We start from the raw sequence: 16650 nt of genomic DNA, 5'->3' as shown, positions 1-16650 counted from the left end.
GAATTCATAATCAAATCTAAAATTCACATAAATCAAGAGTGGTTTCTTGCTTGACTTCCACTCCCTAGTCTCTCATAGAAAACCCTCTATTCCTCTTCCATCATCACACAAATCATGGCACATGTAAATGTTGCCAATGTTAAGCAACAAAAGCATTTGATCTTAGTCCATGCCGCAGGCCATGGAGCTTGGTGTTGGTACAAGCTCAAGCCACTGCTGGATTCTCCCGGACATAGGGTCACCGCCAAAATCAGGGAAGTAGGGGTATATCCTAAAAAGTCCTACAGAAGAGGGGGTGGGGGACGGACCAAAAGAATATTGATTTTGGTTTTGAGTGGATGTATTTTCACAAGAAGAGTAGTACAAAGTGCGATGTTCAATTTATTCAGGAGTTACCAACTTTTTGAAGTGAAAAAAAGGCGAGACTTGTATGTTAGGATGGTGAGTAATTTCGAATTGTATTATAAGTCATTATTTAAAAAAAAAACTTAAAAATTTTGAATCGGTCAAATTTCAAAACTCAGTTTCCTTTATAAGCTGTAAGGAATGTGATAGGGTGTTAATTGTTAGTAATTTTATTGTTAATTTTTCCATTTGTCTTTGTCAAATATTGTTTTAATTATTAATATTTACTTATATTTAGTATTTGGACTCAATTTCAGGGAGTGGAGCAGAAAATTATAGAAAAAAGAGGGACTTTCTGGAAATAATTGAGACTTCAAACAAGCCACCGACCTAGCTCACATGGTGATACAGACGGATTGCATTTCTTTTGCTGATTAGGAGTGTCTTGAGTACTAGGAATCCTAGGAATCCTAGGAGCAATGAAAAACGAGAAAAGAGGAAACATCAAGGGGCCTTGCCTTTTGGTACTTTGATTTTGAATTTCGGCAGGACCACTGGATAGCACGGAGTCATTTTTCTTTTGGCTTTTAAGGGACAAACGTACAGAGGCTAGTGATAGGTAGCTTTTAGCGATAGTTTAGTTTTCTTCCCTTTTCCTTTCGTGCGCGCCGACTGTTTGACAAAATTCCAACGGAGAAACACCTTTTATTCCTTGATTAATTAGTGAAAAACGGTTTGACGCTCATGAGTTCAATTAATTTGCGTGGAGATTTATTTATGCGGCGTGGCTAAGCCTTTCATCTAGTCAAGGATCAATTCGACGGCACAGTCCCAAATATCTATGAAATCTAATTAGTTTTCACGCGTTTCTTAATTTGTTAATATTTGCACGTTGCCTATTTGAATTTCTATGGGATTATTTTGTTAATTGGAGGTCAAGGGCCCGATGTTCAATGTGACTTATTAATCTCCTGCCAAATTAGTCAATTAAACCCGTAATTGTTTGATTGATTAATTTTAGTGGTAACTGGCGTGTTTACACACTAGGGAAATGTGCAATCTAATTTAAATAACCCTCGTAGCATGTTATTGGTTGGGGTTAGGTTTTTCTAGATCTTAATGCAATTGAAAAATTAATTCCTACGGTTGTACCTAGGAGTATTTCCTGGTTAGGGGTAATCAATGGTTGTACCTTGGTTATCAATAAATTAAGAAAAATTTGGTCGTCAGAGCGTGTCGGCGACTATAACTAGCCTATTAATAAATTAAGTGAACCTCCCTTGCATCAATGATCGGGTAAGTGGACTGTGTCTGAGTAGTTGTATCCTTGGCTAGAATTTATTTATAGTTGATTTAATTCCTGTTATATTCGTGCTAGTTAATTATTTATTTTTAGTTGAATTGCTTAATTATTTTTAGTTTCATTCCGATAAAATCCCCCTTTACCAATTGAAATTTCAAAGAGACAAATATCCCCAATCCCTAAGGAGATGACCCTGCTTGCCACTATCTACTATTTAGTAATTTTTGTTAACTAATTAATTATGGTATATCGGATTAAGCAAACTCTTCGGGAACAGGGTGAATCAAGTAATCCATTGCACACCTAAAGTCCCTGCTCCAGTACCTAAGATTAATTATTGACTGTTTTTAGTGGTAGTTAGGTTCTAATTTTTATTATTGCACAGGCTCGACAACCTGTCAGAATGCATTCTTTTGCAATTGCGAAATTCAGGAGTGCACTGACAAAAGTGTGTTTGGATTGTAAATTATTTGAGATATTTTTACTGTAGCATTTTTTGTGATGTGATGTACGTGAGATAAAAAGGTAATTAAAAAGATAAAAAAGTGTATTGAAAATTGTAATGGTGATGTAAGCAAATATATTTGGACAAATAATCTCCTGTCCAAACTTAGGGAAGACTTGAATGAATGTATATTTGTGAGCTAATTAATGTATATTTTTTGGTTGTCCATTCTGTCATTGGCTGGCTACTTTGACTGGCATGCGAACTTTGCTTGTTCAATGGTGAACTCCTTGAATTTGGGTAGGTGTGCATGAGATAAGAAACACCATATTGGTGCACATCTATGATTTAATAGTAATTAATATAAAAAAAATGTACTTAAATGTTCTAACAATTTAATACGTGAAGTCATGAAGCACCTAACTAATGCCATTTTGTGTGTCATTGTTACAATAGCACGAGCTTCCCTTGAGAAGATTTTATCCTTCCAAAGAAATTGGTACTATTGTTTGTTATGTACTTCTTGAAAAAGTTGTTCTGAAATCTTTACCAATATGCTCCCCAGTTACCTTTGTTGTACTCTCCAAAATCCATCCCCCACGCCCCCCCCCCCCCCCCACAAAAAAAAAACATCATGCCATGTATATTATTCATTTGCTTTTCTTAGGCTTTGAACCGACCAAACTGACAATGAAAAGGCCATGGTGGTTAAAAAGTTTTTTTATTTTTCAAAGGAAGACTCTAAAAAAAATTGAAAAAGAAAAGAACTTGATATTCGAATTAGAAATCTAATAATTACTTTACTAATGTCGATTGTTAGAAAGGACTTCTATTTTGTTTCTGCTGAAGGGATAGAAGAAGCCGGCTGCTAAAAGAAATGATTAGTTTATTTTCCTTTAGTCATTTTGTCTCCGTTGTTGCCATAAAGGACACAAACGTCCCTTTTCATTTAAGATATATATATCACTATTTTGAAAACCGGACCGGACCGGCCAGTTTGACCAGTTGAACTGTGAACCGGCCATGGCACCGGTCTGATTCTATGTCATAGTTGATTTTGTCAGGAAATCAGTCGAAACTGTGAAAACCGCCGAACTGGATTGAACCGGTGGTTTCCGGTTTTCAACTTTCTTCCCCCCCCCTTTTTAAAGTTTTGCAAAATGCAGTTATCAAGATTCAAACTCAAGACCTTTTTAAAGTTTTGCAAAATACAGCTATCAAGATTCAAACTCAAGACCTTTATAATAGAAAACCAATGTATTAACCGTTACACCATCACATCTTATTAGTTTATTTTGATAACTTATTTGTATAAAACAAACACTCATATTTCTTTTTTCCATTTTTCTTATAAAATCTTATCCTCTCATGGCTCTTTGTTTTTAATTTTCAACTCTCTCTCTCTCTATCCTCTTTTCTTTTGTCACTTCCTTTTTAATCAAACCTCTTTATTTTTAATTTATTGATGTTTTCTTCCATCTTTTAATTTTGTTTTTGTCCATTAAATTGAAAAAAGTTAAAAAAGAATTATTTTTCTTTAACCCAAATTATTTAATGCCACAACCACTCACTTTTGTCTCATTTTTGTTTCTTATCAAGTTTACATTTCTATTTTCGATTCTCTTGACTTCCTTCGAACTCCAAACTTCCTTTTTTAAATTGCAATCTCTAAATCTCAAAACGTAAATTAAAATTTAAGTTCACAATATCTAAATTCTCAAAGACGTGAATTTTGTATAACTTCAAAATATTGTGATATTTTTGGGTTGGATTTAGATATAATTGAAATTGAGATGAAATTTATTTGTTTTAACTTATAATTTAAAAAATTTATTTTTAAAAATCCAACTTATTAAAAAATTGTAAACTTTTCATCATATAAAGTATTAAATTAGTCCATTACATGTCGTATTTTGTGCATATATATATTTATATAAATTATTTTTAAATAATTCATTGAACCAGAGTTGAACCGGTCCGACCGGTTGAATCTCGACCCTTTCACTTCACCAGTTCAATTAACGGTCCGATTTTTAAAACATTGATATATATATATATATATATATATAACATCTACCCTCATTAGAAGACGTATGTATAGTTTCAATGAACATAACCATTGACCAGATTGCTTTTGTAAATCTCCAGTATATAAATTAAATCCAACAAAAACTGACTGCCGACAATCAATAAAATACTAAAAATATATATATACAACAAAATTTGGTTCCACTAATTCTACTTCCAACTGCATGTGTCAATATTAAAGAAATTTCATTTTAAGACAAGCAATACTCCGAGAAAATTTACCTCATTGTTTTATGAAAATAAATTATTCGAATAATAGTGATCCGCAAGGTATTCCTTCCATTCCAATAATATTGTTGGCATGTAATATTGTTAAGTTATTACTCATTTATTGTGAGTTCGGGGAAACCTTATCAAAAGAAAATATTTATGTGGTTTAAAATATCACAGGAATCAAAGTCATGTAAACCAAAATTCATGGCCTGGCGTAGTGGGTAGCTGGCCTTACAAAATTTAAAAGCATTATGTTTATCAGCAAGAAAAAAAGAATTGGAACTGACTTGAATTGATAGTTGACTATACCCTTTGCTCCTTAAATATATATCTGCTATTGAGGATACAAAGGAGTGGAGTTTTCCAAAAGAATTCAAGACAAGACACAAATGGATGTCGCCATTAATGTTAAGCAACAGAAGCATTTTGTTCTTGTACATGGTGCATGCCATGGAGCTTGGTGCTGGTACAAGCTCAAGCCACTGCTGGAGTCTGCTGGACAAAGGGTCACAGCCATAGATCTGTCAGCGGCCGGGATCAATCCAAAAAGGTTAGAAGAGGTTTACACTCTTGAGGATTACAGCTCGCCACTGTTGGAGCTCATGGCTTCAATTCCTCCTAATGAGAAGGTTGTTCTAGTTGGCCATAGTTATGGTGGTATGAACTTGGCTCTTGCCATGGAAAATTACCCTGAAAAGATCTCAGTTGCTATTTTTGTCACGGCCCTTGTGCCTGATATTGTTCGTCCACTATCCTATCCTCTGGAACAGGTACTTAAGACTTTCCTTGTTTTGATAGAATCAACTCGTAAGACTTAATTAATCCTTTCATAGATAAGGCAAAACTTTTTCTAAAAATAATCTTCTTGCAATCGGTTAGCATTTTTATAAATTTGAAAGAAATTATTGTTATTATTATTTATATAATTTGGCAACTATTATCCAACTAACGATTTAACTGATGTTCCTTTGGCAAAGTTTTTTGCTGGTGAAACTCCAGAAATGGAACTGGACAGGGAGGTTTCCCCCTATGGTGCCCCAGAAAAGGGGGGAAAATCGTTGCATTTTGGCCCCATATATTTGTCAACCAGACTTTACGAGCTTTGTTCCGTCGAGGTATATATGCCCTTACATTTTTTGGATGTTAATTCCCTTATGTTTTTTGGAAGTTGCTTTATTTTGGTTCTTTTTTTTTTTTTTGGTTTAATAAGACTACTACTAACCGGCAAAACCGTAAGATCGATAAATAAAGTAACTTATTATTGACTTTATTTTGGTTCTTTTTTTTTTCCTAACATTAAACGTGGGATAAAAGATTTGAAGTTTGATTTTCATTGACTTATTATTGATCAATTAGTGTAGAATGTCAGCCCAATTGTTTGAAATCTATCTTTTTGCAAACAGCAACACAGCTATTCTACATTTGAATGCTCTTACCAATAAATACATAAACAAACATTTGAATTTTCTTTTGCCAGGATTATGTATGAAATTTCTTATATGGATCTATTGGAATATCTGTCTATAGTTTAGTGTATATATTTTTTCTTGCCAGGATCTTGAATTGGCAAAGTCGTTGGCTAGGCCAACCTTGCTTTTGGTAGATGATTTGGGAAAGGAAAAACCATTTTCAGCTGAGAAATATGGTTCAGTCAAACGAGCTTATATCTTATGCAAGGAAGATAAAACAATTTCTTTAGACATTCAGCGTTCGCAAATTGAAAATATTGGGATGACAGAAGTGAAAGAGATCAAAGATGCAGGCCACATGGTAATGTTGTCGAAGCCCCAAGAACTTTGTCAAAATCTCCTTGAGATAACTCAGAAGTACACTTAATTGTACCCCTCCTACTTGATTCTTGGACCATAAATTGTGGGACTTTTCTACGTGAGGAAACCATGTTGTGTTGTACCATTTTGAATTTTGTTTTTCCTATGTGTTAAATGTTTCTTCCCTCTTCCTCACTATAATTATAATTTGAAAATGATTCAATGATATTATACCCTTGGCTAGAAATGCATTGTCTGTGCTGTTCACTATATATTTTTTTTCTTTTTGAAAAGCAAAACTAACTTTAAATTGCATTAATTCAATATAGTTCAATCAAGCAGTTCTTCTAGCAGTAGTGGCTAGATCGCACGCACATACAAAACTTTTAGGTACTCAATATGAATTTGGTTGCCGTTCACTTGATGTCCATATGGGATTAGTACTCAAAATAGACATGAATACCTAAAAGTCTTGTTAACTTGGGCGGTTGGGTTTTCTCAGGTTGACCATAGATTGCAAAAGTTGAAAACTCAAGAATGTGGTTTGCTGAAACATCAGCAATGACGCCCAACGTGCAATGAACCCTGAAAGTGTATATCTTTTTTGAATCAAAGAAAATATCATTGAAAGATTTTATGAAGTCAATTTTGTCTGAACATGATATTATGTGTGTTAGAGATTACCCTCATTAGAAGACGTATATATAGTTTCAATCAACATAACCATTGACCACATTGCTTTTGTATATCTCCAGTATATAAATTGAATCCCATAAAGAGAGACTGTGGACACTCAGAAAACAAATTAGGCAATCAATAAAATACTCAAAAAAAAAAAAAGCAAATTTGGTTCCACTAATTTAGCATCCAACTGCATGTGTCAATATTCAAAGAAATATGAGGAATTTTCTTTTTTTTTTCTTTTTTTTATTGACAAGGGAATCCGCAACCGCTATTTTTTTTTTTTTTCTAATGCATACTCTCTGATAGCGACTGCGAGTTCCCTCGTCAGCCAAAAAAAAAAGATCCCTCATATCTTATTAGTTGAAAGTATCCCATGAACAACCAAAGAGCCATTGAAGCTAGGCCCTATACTCTTGAGAATTTTTACCTCATTGTTTTAGGCTAATTACTTAGATTATTGATGAAAAAATAATAAATCGGAAGAATGTTGTTCTGACAGGAGGGTAGGTACGAAACTATTGCTGCCAGACTGATTAAGCCCGGTAGCAAAAAAATATTTTTTTAAAAAAATGACTGGCAGCCCAGTGTGTCAGCCCGGCAGCATCTACAAAATGTTAAAAAAAAAATGCTCCGACCCTGAAGCTTTTCAATCTGAATAAGTATGTTCTTTATTTAAATCGTAACTCAATTTTAAATGAATAATCTCCAGTTTGGCACATTATATATCTAGTTAAAAAATTATACTACCAAAAACAATTCTGCATCAAGTTCGCAGCTCTATTGCACCAAAAAAAAAAAAGTTCGCAGCTCGAACACATTCAAACAGAGAAACTAAACTAGCTTGGAATGAATAACTTTGTAGCATAAGAGAGACACTTAAAATAATTACAATAATAATAATTACAATTTTAAACTACAAATAAGTTTCGAAACCACAAAAAAAAAAAGTAGCTGTTCTCTTCCGTCTGATTTCCGTTACCCAACACTGCAATTAACACAATAATTTCAAAGCCAATACAATATTTGTATCTAACCAAATAAATTTTTCCAATCAAATTATTCCAAAATACTTTAAACATCTAAAGAAATATTACTACATACGAAGCTAAATACAGTCAAGTACCGAGCAAAGCAAGTCTATTCGAAACTATGTTAAGCAAAATTTCTAACAAAAAGGACATGTAATACTTATATCTTACATATATAAAGCGTCCAACGCCTTGTGAACAGTGCAGATGAGCCGGTTATGCCGTGATTTGTCTGGCTTTGAGGGGCCTTTTGGTCCTTTGATGATGGGTGGCAGTGGTTTCGTTGTACATTCCCACTTATGTCCAGGTGGCTCTCTTTTAATTTACACGCGTGGTTGGTCGTTGCTGTCCGAAGCGGTTTGTGGGTCCGCATGGCTCTTATTCTCTTTTGCTCGTTCTCGGTCACCAATTTGCTCTCATTGTTTTCTTGCTTGTGTTCTCAGCTGTTCAGCAAATATAACTTGAGAAAGTTTCTTTTGGTTTTGAAGTGCTTTACTGTTCAGCAAACTTAGGCCGTGAGCTCAATCTCTTTTTGGCTCTGATTTTTTTTCTTAGTTTTCTTTCGCAGCTTCGGAAATAACTTGAACAATTTATGCGGTCAGCAGGATCTTTTTTTTTAGCTTTCACTCTTCTTTTTGGTTTTTTTTGGTAGCTTCGGAAATAACTTGAGAAAGTTTCTTTTGGTTTTGAAGTACTTCACTGTTTGATTGGCTTCGCTGGAAATTTTTTTTTGTTGCTGTGGTTCTTTGTATAGTTCATTTTAGGCGTTGTTTGGTTTCCGCTTCAGCTGTGTATAATATGCTTTGAGAATGGGTCGAAATAGAGTATATGGAAGTTTGGAAGAGGCTCGTGCTGAGAAAAATCGAAGGAGCCGCGAGCAACGTGCTGCTGCTCGGCGTGGGACAAAGAATGATGCGCCATTAGGAGTGTGTACATTAGCTGTCACAGCTTTTAATATACATGACCGAAATGCTGTGAATCAGCCAAATATGGGTGTCGTTGAATCTTCATTAGGTTCGGGCTCAGTATTGTCATTTGCAGAGAACAATGCAGAGCACTTTCGAGCTGTATGTCTGTGCTTATTTTGAGCATGTCTCATGCAATATAAATTGTTGTTTAAATCTTTTGGAATAAATGTTAAATTATTTATGTTAACAGTGGTTAAGCCTAAGCATGTACTTTGGTAAGACAAACGAGTTTGACTTAGTTAAGCATACTAAACTCACAATCTTTAACTATGCTTTGGTTGTTTTAAAGGAAAATCAAGGAGATGTATCTAGGTCTGCTGGTAATGGTGCTAGCGAGGTTCCAACGACTAATTCAGATGCTGGTGAATCATCTTTGCATAGGCGACGTCGGCGTACAAGACGCTCTGTGACTAATCCATTGACCACAATAATTACAGAGCCTGCAGTATTGCTTAGTGATGCAGAGCAATTTCCAACCGCATGTTTGTGCTTATTTTGAGCATATTTCATGCAATAAGATTGTTGTTTAGACCCCTTGCAATAAATGTTAGACTACTTATATTACCGGTGGTTTTATCTAGGCATGTACTATGGCTAGACTAACCAGTGGGTGAGATATTAGTTTTTGTCTATTACAATTCAGATTGACTGATTCTGCCACACTGAATTCATGGTCCTTAAGTATGCTTTGGCTGGTTTGCAGGAAAATGAACAAAATGTATCTGCGTCTATTGCTGATGGTGCTAACGAGGTTCCATCAACAAATTTAGATGCTGGTGAACCATCATTGCGTAGGCAACGTCGGTCTAGAAAACGAGCTGTGACTGATCCATTAACTACAATAGCTACAGAACCTGCTCTATTGCCTGATGTTCCAAGTTGTCCATATTGTCATGCAAAACAATTTCCTCTCATTTTGGCCGTTCTTGTTTAGAAATGTTCTACTACATCTATCATTTTATCAGGTGATAATTTATCTATTTCCTTTATAAATATATCTTTTTATCCTGTGCTCCTACGCCTTACGACAAAAATTGTAAAACTGGAAAATAATTAACACTCGTATTAAAATTCTCGCGATGCCACTTCTCAAGTGACTCCATCATTTTAACATTCTTTTTGTTTGTATTAAAACCTTTAAATCATAATTAAAATTCTCATTAAATCTATTCATCGATATGTCCATTCCCCATGCACATACAAAAACACTATATCTAACAAATCCTATTGTAGTAAATTAATTACTCCTCTCACACTCCAATTTTCCAGACTAATACCCATTATAGTAAATTAAGAAATCCCAGCTACCTGACGCACAGCGTCAGGGCAAAAAACTAGTATGTATAAAAGAGCGACAAGAATAAAGAGAGAGAAACGGCACCGTCAGACGCCATCTCTTGGGCGAATTACTCAAGCGAATTATTCAAGCCGTTCAAAACGAGTTACTCAAAACACGAGTTTTTTTTTTTTAACTTTTTGCATATGCTGCTGGGCTATGTCAGCCCGGCTGCTAGTCATTTTTTTTTAAATAGAAAAATATATTTTTTTGTTTCGTACTTACTTCCTATCAGAACAACATTCTTCCGATTTATTATTTTTTCACCAATAATCTAAGTAATTAGCCATTGTTTTATGGAAATGAATTATTCGAATAATAGTGTAGTATCACATGGGATCCGCAAGGTGTTGCTTCCATTCCAGTTCATGGGTCGCTGTCTCCAATTTCAGCACTACAAGTGGCACCTAATTATTAATCTGGTTTAGCCAATAACATCTTGATCTAATAATCAAGGTTGGCGACTCAGAACTTAGAAGTTTTGAATTTGTGTCTCGTAATATTGAGTAGTTAGTCCAACTATATGTTAGTAGTCGTTCTAGACATTCTGAGTTGGCGTGTCATATTGTTAAGTTATTAGTCATTTATTATGAGTTACGTATAGGTTGCAAAGGAGTCGACTCTAATCAAGTTAAGTTTTGACCTAGTCGAATCGAGTATCGATTTAATTTTAGCAAGCTCAACCTCGAACTTGAGTTCGATGAGTTCTCAATGTAAAGTTCAAATTTGAACTCGAGTTTAGAAAGATTAAAAATAATTATTTTATTTTTTTAAAATGAATAAAATAGTAATCTTTCTTAATAAATAATAAAATACTATTAAAATAAAAAATAATATATATATATATATAATCAAGCGAACTCGTAAACTAACGAGTTGAGTATTTTTTTAATTCAAATTTGAATTCGATCTCGACTTGATTAGTTCGAATTCGACTCAAGATTGATCAACACCGAACTCGAGTTTTGACTTAAATTACTCACGAGTAACTCGCCGGCGGTTCAACTTGTATTAAGCTCTAATTAGATGTAACCTTACAAACTGAAAATGTTTGTGTTTTAAAATATCACAGGAATCAATGTCAAATAAGCCAAAACTCGGGGCCAGACATAGTGGGTAGAGGGCCCTACAAAATTTAAAAAATTATTTTTAGCAAGAAAAAATATGGAAATGACACGAATTGATACTTGACTGTGCTCTTTGCTCCTTAAAACATATATCTGCTATCAAGGAAACCAAGGAGTGGATTTTTCCAAAAGAATTCAAGACAAGACACAAATGGATGTTGCCATTAATGTTAAGCAACAAAAGCATTTTGTACTTGTACATGGTGCATGCCATGGGGCTTGGTGCTGGTACAAGCTCAAGCCTCTGCTGGAGTCTGCTGGACAAAGGGTCACAGCCATAGATCTGTCCGCTGCAGGGATCAATCCAAAAAGGTTAGATGAGGTTTACACACTTGAGGATTACAGCTTGCCACTGTTGGAGCTCATGGCTTCAATTCCTCCTGCTGAGAAGGTTGTTCTAGTTGGCCATAGTTATGGTGGCTTTAACTTGGCCCTTGCCATGGAAAATTACCCTGAAAAGATCTCAATTGCTATTTTTGTCACAGCCTATATGCCTGATATTCTTCATCCACGATCCTATCCTCTGGAACAGGTAATTAGATAACGGTTGTAATGCTTTTTTTTTTCCTTATAGCTTTCTTTTTTGTGTGTTTTATAAAAAGGATGGAGGAACGTGGGCAATAAAAATCCGATATTCATTTTAATTGAAGTAAACGAAACTGCGGAGGTAGCCTTGATCTAGTGATTAAGGTTAATGCCCCAAGAATTAGAAGTTCTGGATTATAATGTCCTTGCTTCCGTTTCGTTTCTTAAATTTCACTCCTCTTCTTCTAAAAAAATTTAAAAAAATAAATGACTTAGGACCATGGTTTTAAAGGCAAAGTTGGGGAGAGCTTCGGAGTGACCCCCAGGGCGAGGGAAACCTGAAAAGTCCAGGGGGCAAGGTGATGTGGTGTAAGTGTTATGGGGCAAATGCGTGGAGGTCGCCTCCAAGATGGAGGCGTGCCCAGGCGAACGTCCCGACGCTCCATATGCCCCAACAGACAGCAAAATTCATGGAACAAAGTGAAGGAGAATAGGGAATAAAACCTTATTCTTTATTCCTGATCGGTACCTAGCATTAGTGATGGAGGGGAGAAGATATGGAGCAATGGATGAAAACAGAAAAAGGGCAATGAAATAAGAGATTTAGTGATGCTGGACGATTTGCAAATATTGGCGGCACCTGGGTTTAGTGATGCAGGGCTCCATTTACAAAAGCATCTAATATTACCTATTAAGTCCTTGTGTTTTGACTAACCTCGTAAAATTAAGCTCACATGTTATGTTTATGTCTTATTTAATCCAAAACATAGTTTCTTTATAATTTGACCATTAAGAATATAAAAATCAAAGTTCACCGTAACCATTTCAGTATGTCTATGTAATTTAGCAATTTTTTACCATATTTTTCTATTTTGTTAGTTCCATATCCCATAACAATATATCTTTAATAAAATTTTCTTAATGTTTGCATATCTTTAATAATATTTTTCATATTTTTTATAATAGTCTTTTTGGTTTTTTTTTTATACTTTTAAATATTAAAAAACCAAAGTTTGTGCAGTGTCTTGGGCTTTTGCTCGGTCTGAACGAGGATAAAATATTTCACCTTACACTTTCGCTCTTTAAAACATTGCTTAGGAGAGGTGGCAAATCAACCCACTTAACTAAATTTACCCATACCCGTCCATGAATAGATGGGTATAGGTATCTTAAATTTTTGTATATGGGTATAAATGGGTTACCCAATAATACCCATTTATTAAATGGGTATTATTGGGTAACCCATCAAACCCAATTAACCCATTTAAAATTCTCTTCCCCTAAATCTCTTCTTTTCCCCCACCCATTTTTTTTTTCAAATTTTTCATTTTGTCATGATGTTAACTAATTTTGTTTCATTATTATTATTATTTGTTGGTTTTATTTTATTATTTTGTTTTCTCTTAGTTTGTTAACTTGCTCATTTTTCGGCATTACCAATTTATGATAAATTTGAGCCTCTTTTCTTATCTTTCTAAAATGAAATTTTAAATTTATATATGGAAAAAATGTTAGGGGCTAAAAATTTTTGGATTAAATTTTTATATTAACTTTTATAGTACTTAGTTCAAATTTTTATATTCTTATTATTCAATTATTAAATAATATGTAATTTTGTGAAATAGAGTATAAATGAAAAAAATTTGGTAATTAGGCTTATTGAACATTATAAGTAAATATTTAAAACTAATGATGGGTACAAAGAGCGGTATAAATTGATAACTTAGTTTGCAAAAATGAATTTAAATGAATTTACAAAAAATTAAAATAAATGGGTTATAAATGGGTAATTGGGTTACCCAATTCATTTTTTGACTTACCCATTTATACCCATCTAATTAAATGGGTATAAATGGGTTGACTCACTTATACCCATTACCCATTTTACCCAACCCAAACCCGCCCAAGTCACCCATTTTGACACCTCTACTTAGGACTATGAAATGCAGGAATTGCATTCCTTTTTCTGATGTATGTGTAGCATTTGTGAAACCATCTAGCTAGTTCTCAAGTGCCTCTGAGCCCATTTTATGGTTAGATTTACAATTATCTTACTGTCATGGAAAAAAAAGAGAGAAATTGCAAGTCTATTTAATATTTCTCAATGGCCTATAGTAAAGGAGGAACAAAGGATGAGGCTTGAGGTATAAAATTGGAAAGAAAGGTAGTTGAAGCTGCTAAACGTTTTCCAACAAGTAATGAGATAGTCGTTAGAGCAAATGGCCCCTATTTAACGTTGAATGTTGGAAAACTAACCAGTAGCTTTTGTATGTGCAGAATATTCCAGATTTATGGTTTCAAATAGTTTGTTTTCACACTGATGGATGAGTAATTTCTAGTTATTTGTCATAACAAGTACTCCATCTGACAAAAGAAAGAAGGTTGAAGTGTTGAACCAATGTTTTTAAACTCAGACAGGTAAATAAATGGACGAGTTTCGATTCAATCCCGGTTCAAAGATTTTAATTTTTATATATTATATTACTATATACCTCAGATAATATTTTAACATAACAATGAAAAGAAAATTTTAAGGGGAATGGGTTCAAAAGTCTGGTATAACCGGTTCAACTAGTTCTTCAGAAGATTTAATTAACTTTTTGGGTATAATAATGAATCAGACCAATGACACGGCCAATCTGGCCTGGTTTGCAAATATAGGGTTGAACCTTAATCAACTTGTAAGATTTTCTTTGTTTTGATAGAATCAACTCGTAAGACTTTATGAAAAAATTTTTAAATTATCTTCTTGCAATCGGCTAGCCTTTTTTAATTTGAAATAAATTATTGTCATAATTATTTATATAATTTTGGTACTCTTTTCCAACTAATGATTTAACTGATGTTCCTTTGTCAAAGCATTTGGCTGGTCAATCCCCAGAAATGGATTCGCTGGACAGGGAGGTTTCCACCTATGGTACCCAAGAAAAAGCGAGAAAATCGTTGTTATTTGGCCCCCTATATATTTGTCAACCAGACTTTACCAGCTTTGTTCCGTTGAGGTATATATGCCCTTATGTTTTTTTGGACGTTAATTTATTTTGGTTCTTCTATTTTCTTTTTCAATATAAGATTACAACTAACCGACTAAACTGTAAGATCAATAAAACCGACTTACAACTCAACAACATTGCAAGTTAATCCATAAAAGGTGAAAATAATGGTAACATATAGTTAGAGTATACAACTCAGGTGTAGTGAAACTAGTTCTAAATGACCCTTTTTCCTCCGTGTTGGTTTTTTGCATCTATGAGAACACCAATAATGCAATTAAATGAGCTTCATTTTATTTTATTTTTATAAGTGGGAGGTCTTGAACGCATTTTAGTTAGCATTCAATAATGGGATTAAGTGAAAGGGTAATTCTAGCTAGTCCCAAATACATGTTTAAAATTTTCATTTATTTGCTACAAGTAAAATGAGTTTGTATGTAAATACTAATGGTTTCATAAATAGAAGTTTATAGCAAAGACATGTTTCTTTTATGCTGACACACACACAAGTTTTACCTACTAAAAGTTAATTATTTAAAAAAAAATTTATATCAACAACTTTAATATTTATTAATCACTTGATCCATGAACAAAATGTGTGTGTTACATTGAGATTTGCTAACAATAAGCGTAGGATAAAAGATTTGAAGTTTGATTTTCAGACAGTGACACAGCTATTCTACATCTGAATGTTCTAACCGAAAAATAAATAAACAAACATTTGAGTTCTCTTTTGCCAGGGTTATGTATGAAATTTCTTTGGTGGATCTATTGGAATATGTATAGTTTAGTGTATATATATTTTTTCTTGTCAGGATCTTGAACTGGCAAAATTGTTGGTTAGGCCAACCTTGCATTTATTAGAAGATTTGGCAAAGGAAAAACCATTTTCAGCTGAGAAATATGGTTCAGTCAAACGAGCTTATATTGTATGCAAGGAAGATAAAGTACTTACATCGGACTTTCAGCATTCGCTGATTGAAAATATTGAGGTGACAGAAGTGAAAGAGATCAAAGATGCAGACCACATGGTAATGTTGTCGAAGCCCCAAGAACTCTGTCAAAATCTCTTAGACATAGCTGAGAAGTGCACTTAATTGTAGCCCCCCTCCTTAATTCTAGGACCATAAATTGTGGGAGTTTTTACGCAAGGAAACCATGTAATGTTGTACCATTTTTGTTTGAATTAATCTTTCTTACACTATCAGCGTTGAATGAAAGACAAATATGCAAAATTTGAATTTAAAATTCAACTTTATCAAAATCTCTTAGACATAGCTGAAAAGTGCACTTAATTGTAGCCCTCCGACTTAGTTCTTTCAATTTTTCGTATTTGATTACGACGGTTGGCCCTTTCCGAATTAGTTGCCATTTATCAAGTTCAACAACTTTGTCCTATGTTTTTGTTTGAGTGTATGTTTGATAACATAAAAAAATGCTGAAACTGAATTCATTTAGACATTCAAATGTTTTGAATGTTTGATAAATAAAAATTTTTCTGCTGAACTTATTAAGTGGTGCTGAATTTATATGTATTTTTTTCAGCACAAGAATCATAATTGAATGCTTAATTTGATAAGAATCAAAAGATTTGCTTCAACTACTTTATCTCATCTACCAAATCTATCCTTATTTGTTAATTACATTCAAAATCCTTATCTAATTAAACAACCTAATATTCTCTATCCAAAATCCTTATCTAATTAAATAACCTGACATTCTCTGTCTAATGGCTTTCTACTTCTATTTTCTCCCTATTTAATGACTTTTTTACAATTTCTCCATGCTCCTCACATCTGTCTACTCCTTATCTTTTTCCATCTTTC

General features: G+C 33.8%; 2 protein-coding genes across 2 annotated transcripts; both read left to right on the top strand.

The window, feature by feature from the left end:
* The first annotated feature begins 4688 nt into the window (after positions 1-4688).
* LOC113772419 (polyneuridine-aldehyde esterase-like) lies at positions 4689-6246 on the top strand. The gene is made up of 3 exons (XM_027317011.1): positions 4689-5164; positions 5372-5509; positions 5949-6246. Exons 1-3 carry the CDS (start codon positions 4784-4786, stop codon positions 6228-6230), a joined length of 801 nt encoding a protein of 266 aa, XP_027172812.1. The 5' UTR covers positions 4689-4783; the 3' UTR covers positions 6231-6246.
* Positions 6247-11457: 5211 nt separating this feature from the next.
* On the top strand, positions 11458-15921 carry LOC113771582 (polyneuridine-aldehyde esterase-like). The gene is made up of 2 exons (XM_027316155.1): positions 11458-11838; positions 15640-15921. The coding sequence occupies exons 1-2, from the start codon at positions 11458-11460 to the stop codon at positions 15919-15921; spliced, it is 663 nt and encodes a 220-aa protein (XP_027171956.1).
* Positions 15922-16650: the final 729 nt, after the last annotated feature.

The sequence above is a fragment of the Coffea eugenioides genome, chromosome 5, assembly GCF_003713205.1.
Source record: "Coffea eugenioides isolate CCC68of chromosome 5, Ceug_1.0, whole genome shotgun sequence".
Classification (NCBI taxonomy): domain Eukaryota; kingdom Viridiplantae; phylum Streptophyta; class Magnoliopsida; order Gentianales; family Rubiaceae; genus Coffea; species Coffea eugenioides.
This window is presented reverse-complemented; position numbering and strand designations above follow the sequence as displayed.

Excerpts from the sequence above, each read along its gene's own strand:
- LOC113772419 (XM_027317011.1), top strand. The coding sequence starts at position 4,784 with ATGGATGTCGCCATTAATGTTAAGCAACAGAAGCATTTTGTTCTTGTA. Across the intron at positions 5,165-5,371 it reads TATCCTATCCTCTGGAACAG|TTTTTTGCTGGTGAAACTCC; the intron begins GTACTTAAGACT and ends CCTTTGGCAAAG. Across the intron at positions 5,510-5,948 it reads ACGAGCTTTGTTCCGTCGAG|GATCTTGAATTGGCAAAGTC; the intron begins GTATATATGCCC and ends TTTTCTTGCCAG.
- LOC113771582 (XM_027316155.1), top strand. The coding sequence starts at position 11,458 with ATGGATGTTGCCATTAATGTTAAGCAACAAAAGCATTTTGTACTTGTA. Across the intron at positions 11,839-15,639 it reads GATCCTATCCTCTGGAACAG|GATCTTGAACTGGCAAAATT; the intron begins GTAATTAGATAA and ends TTTTCTTGTCAG.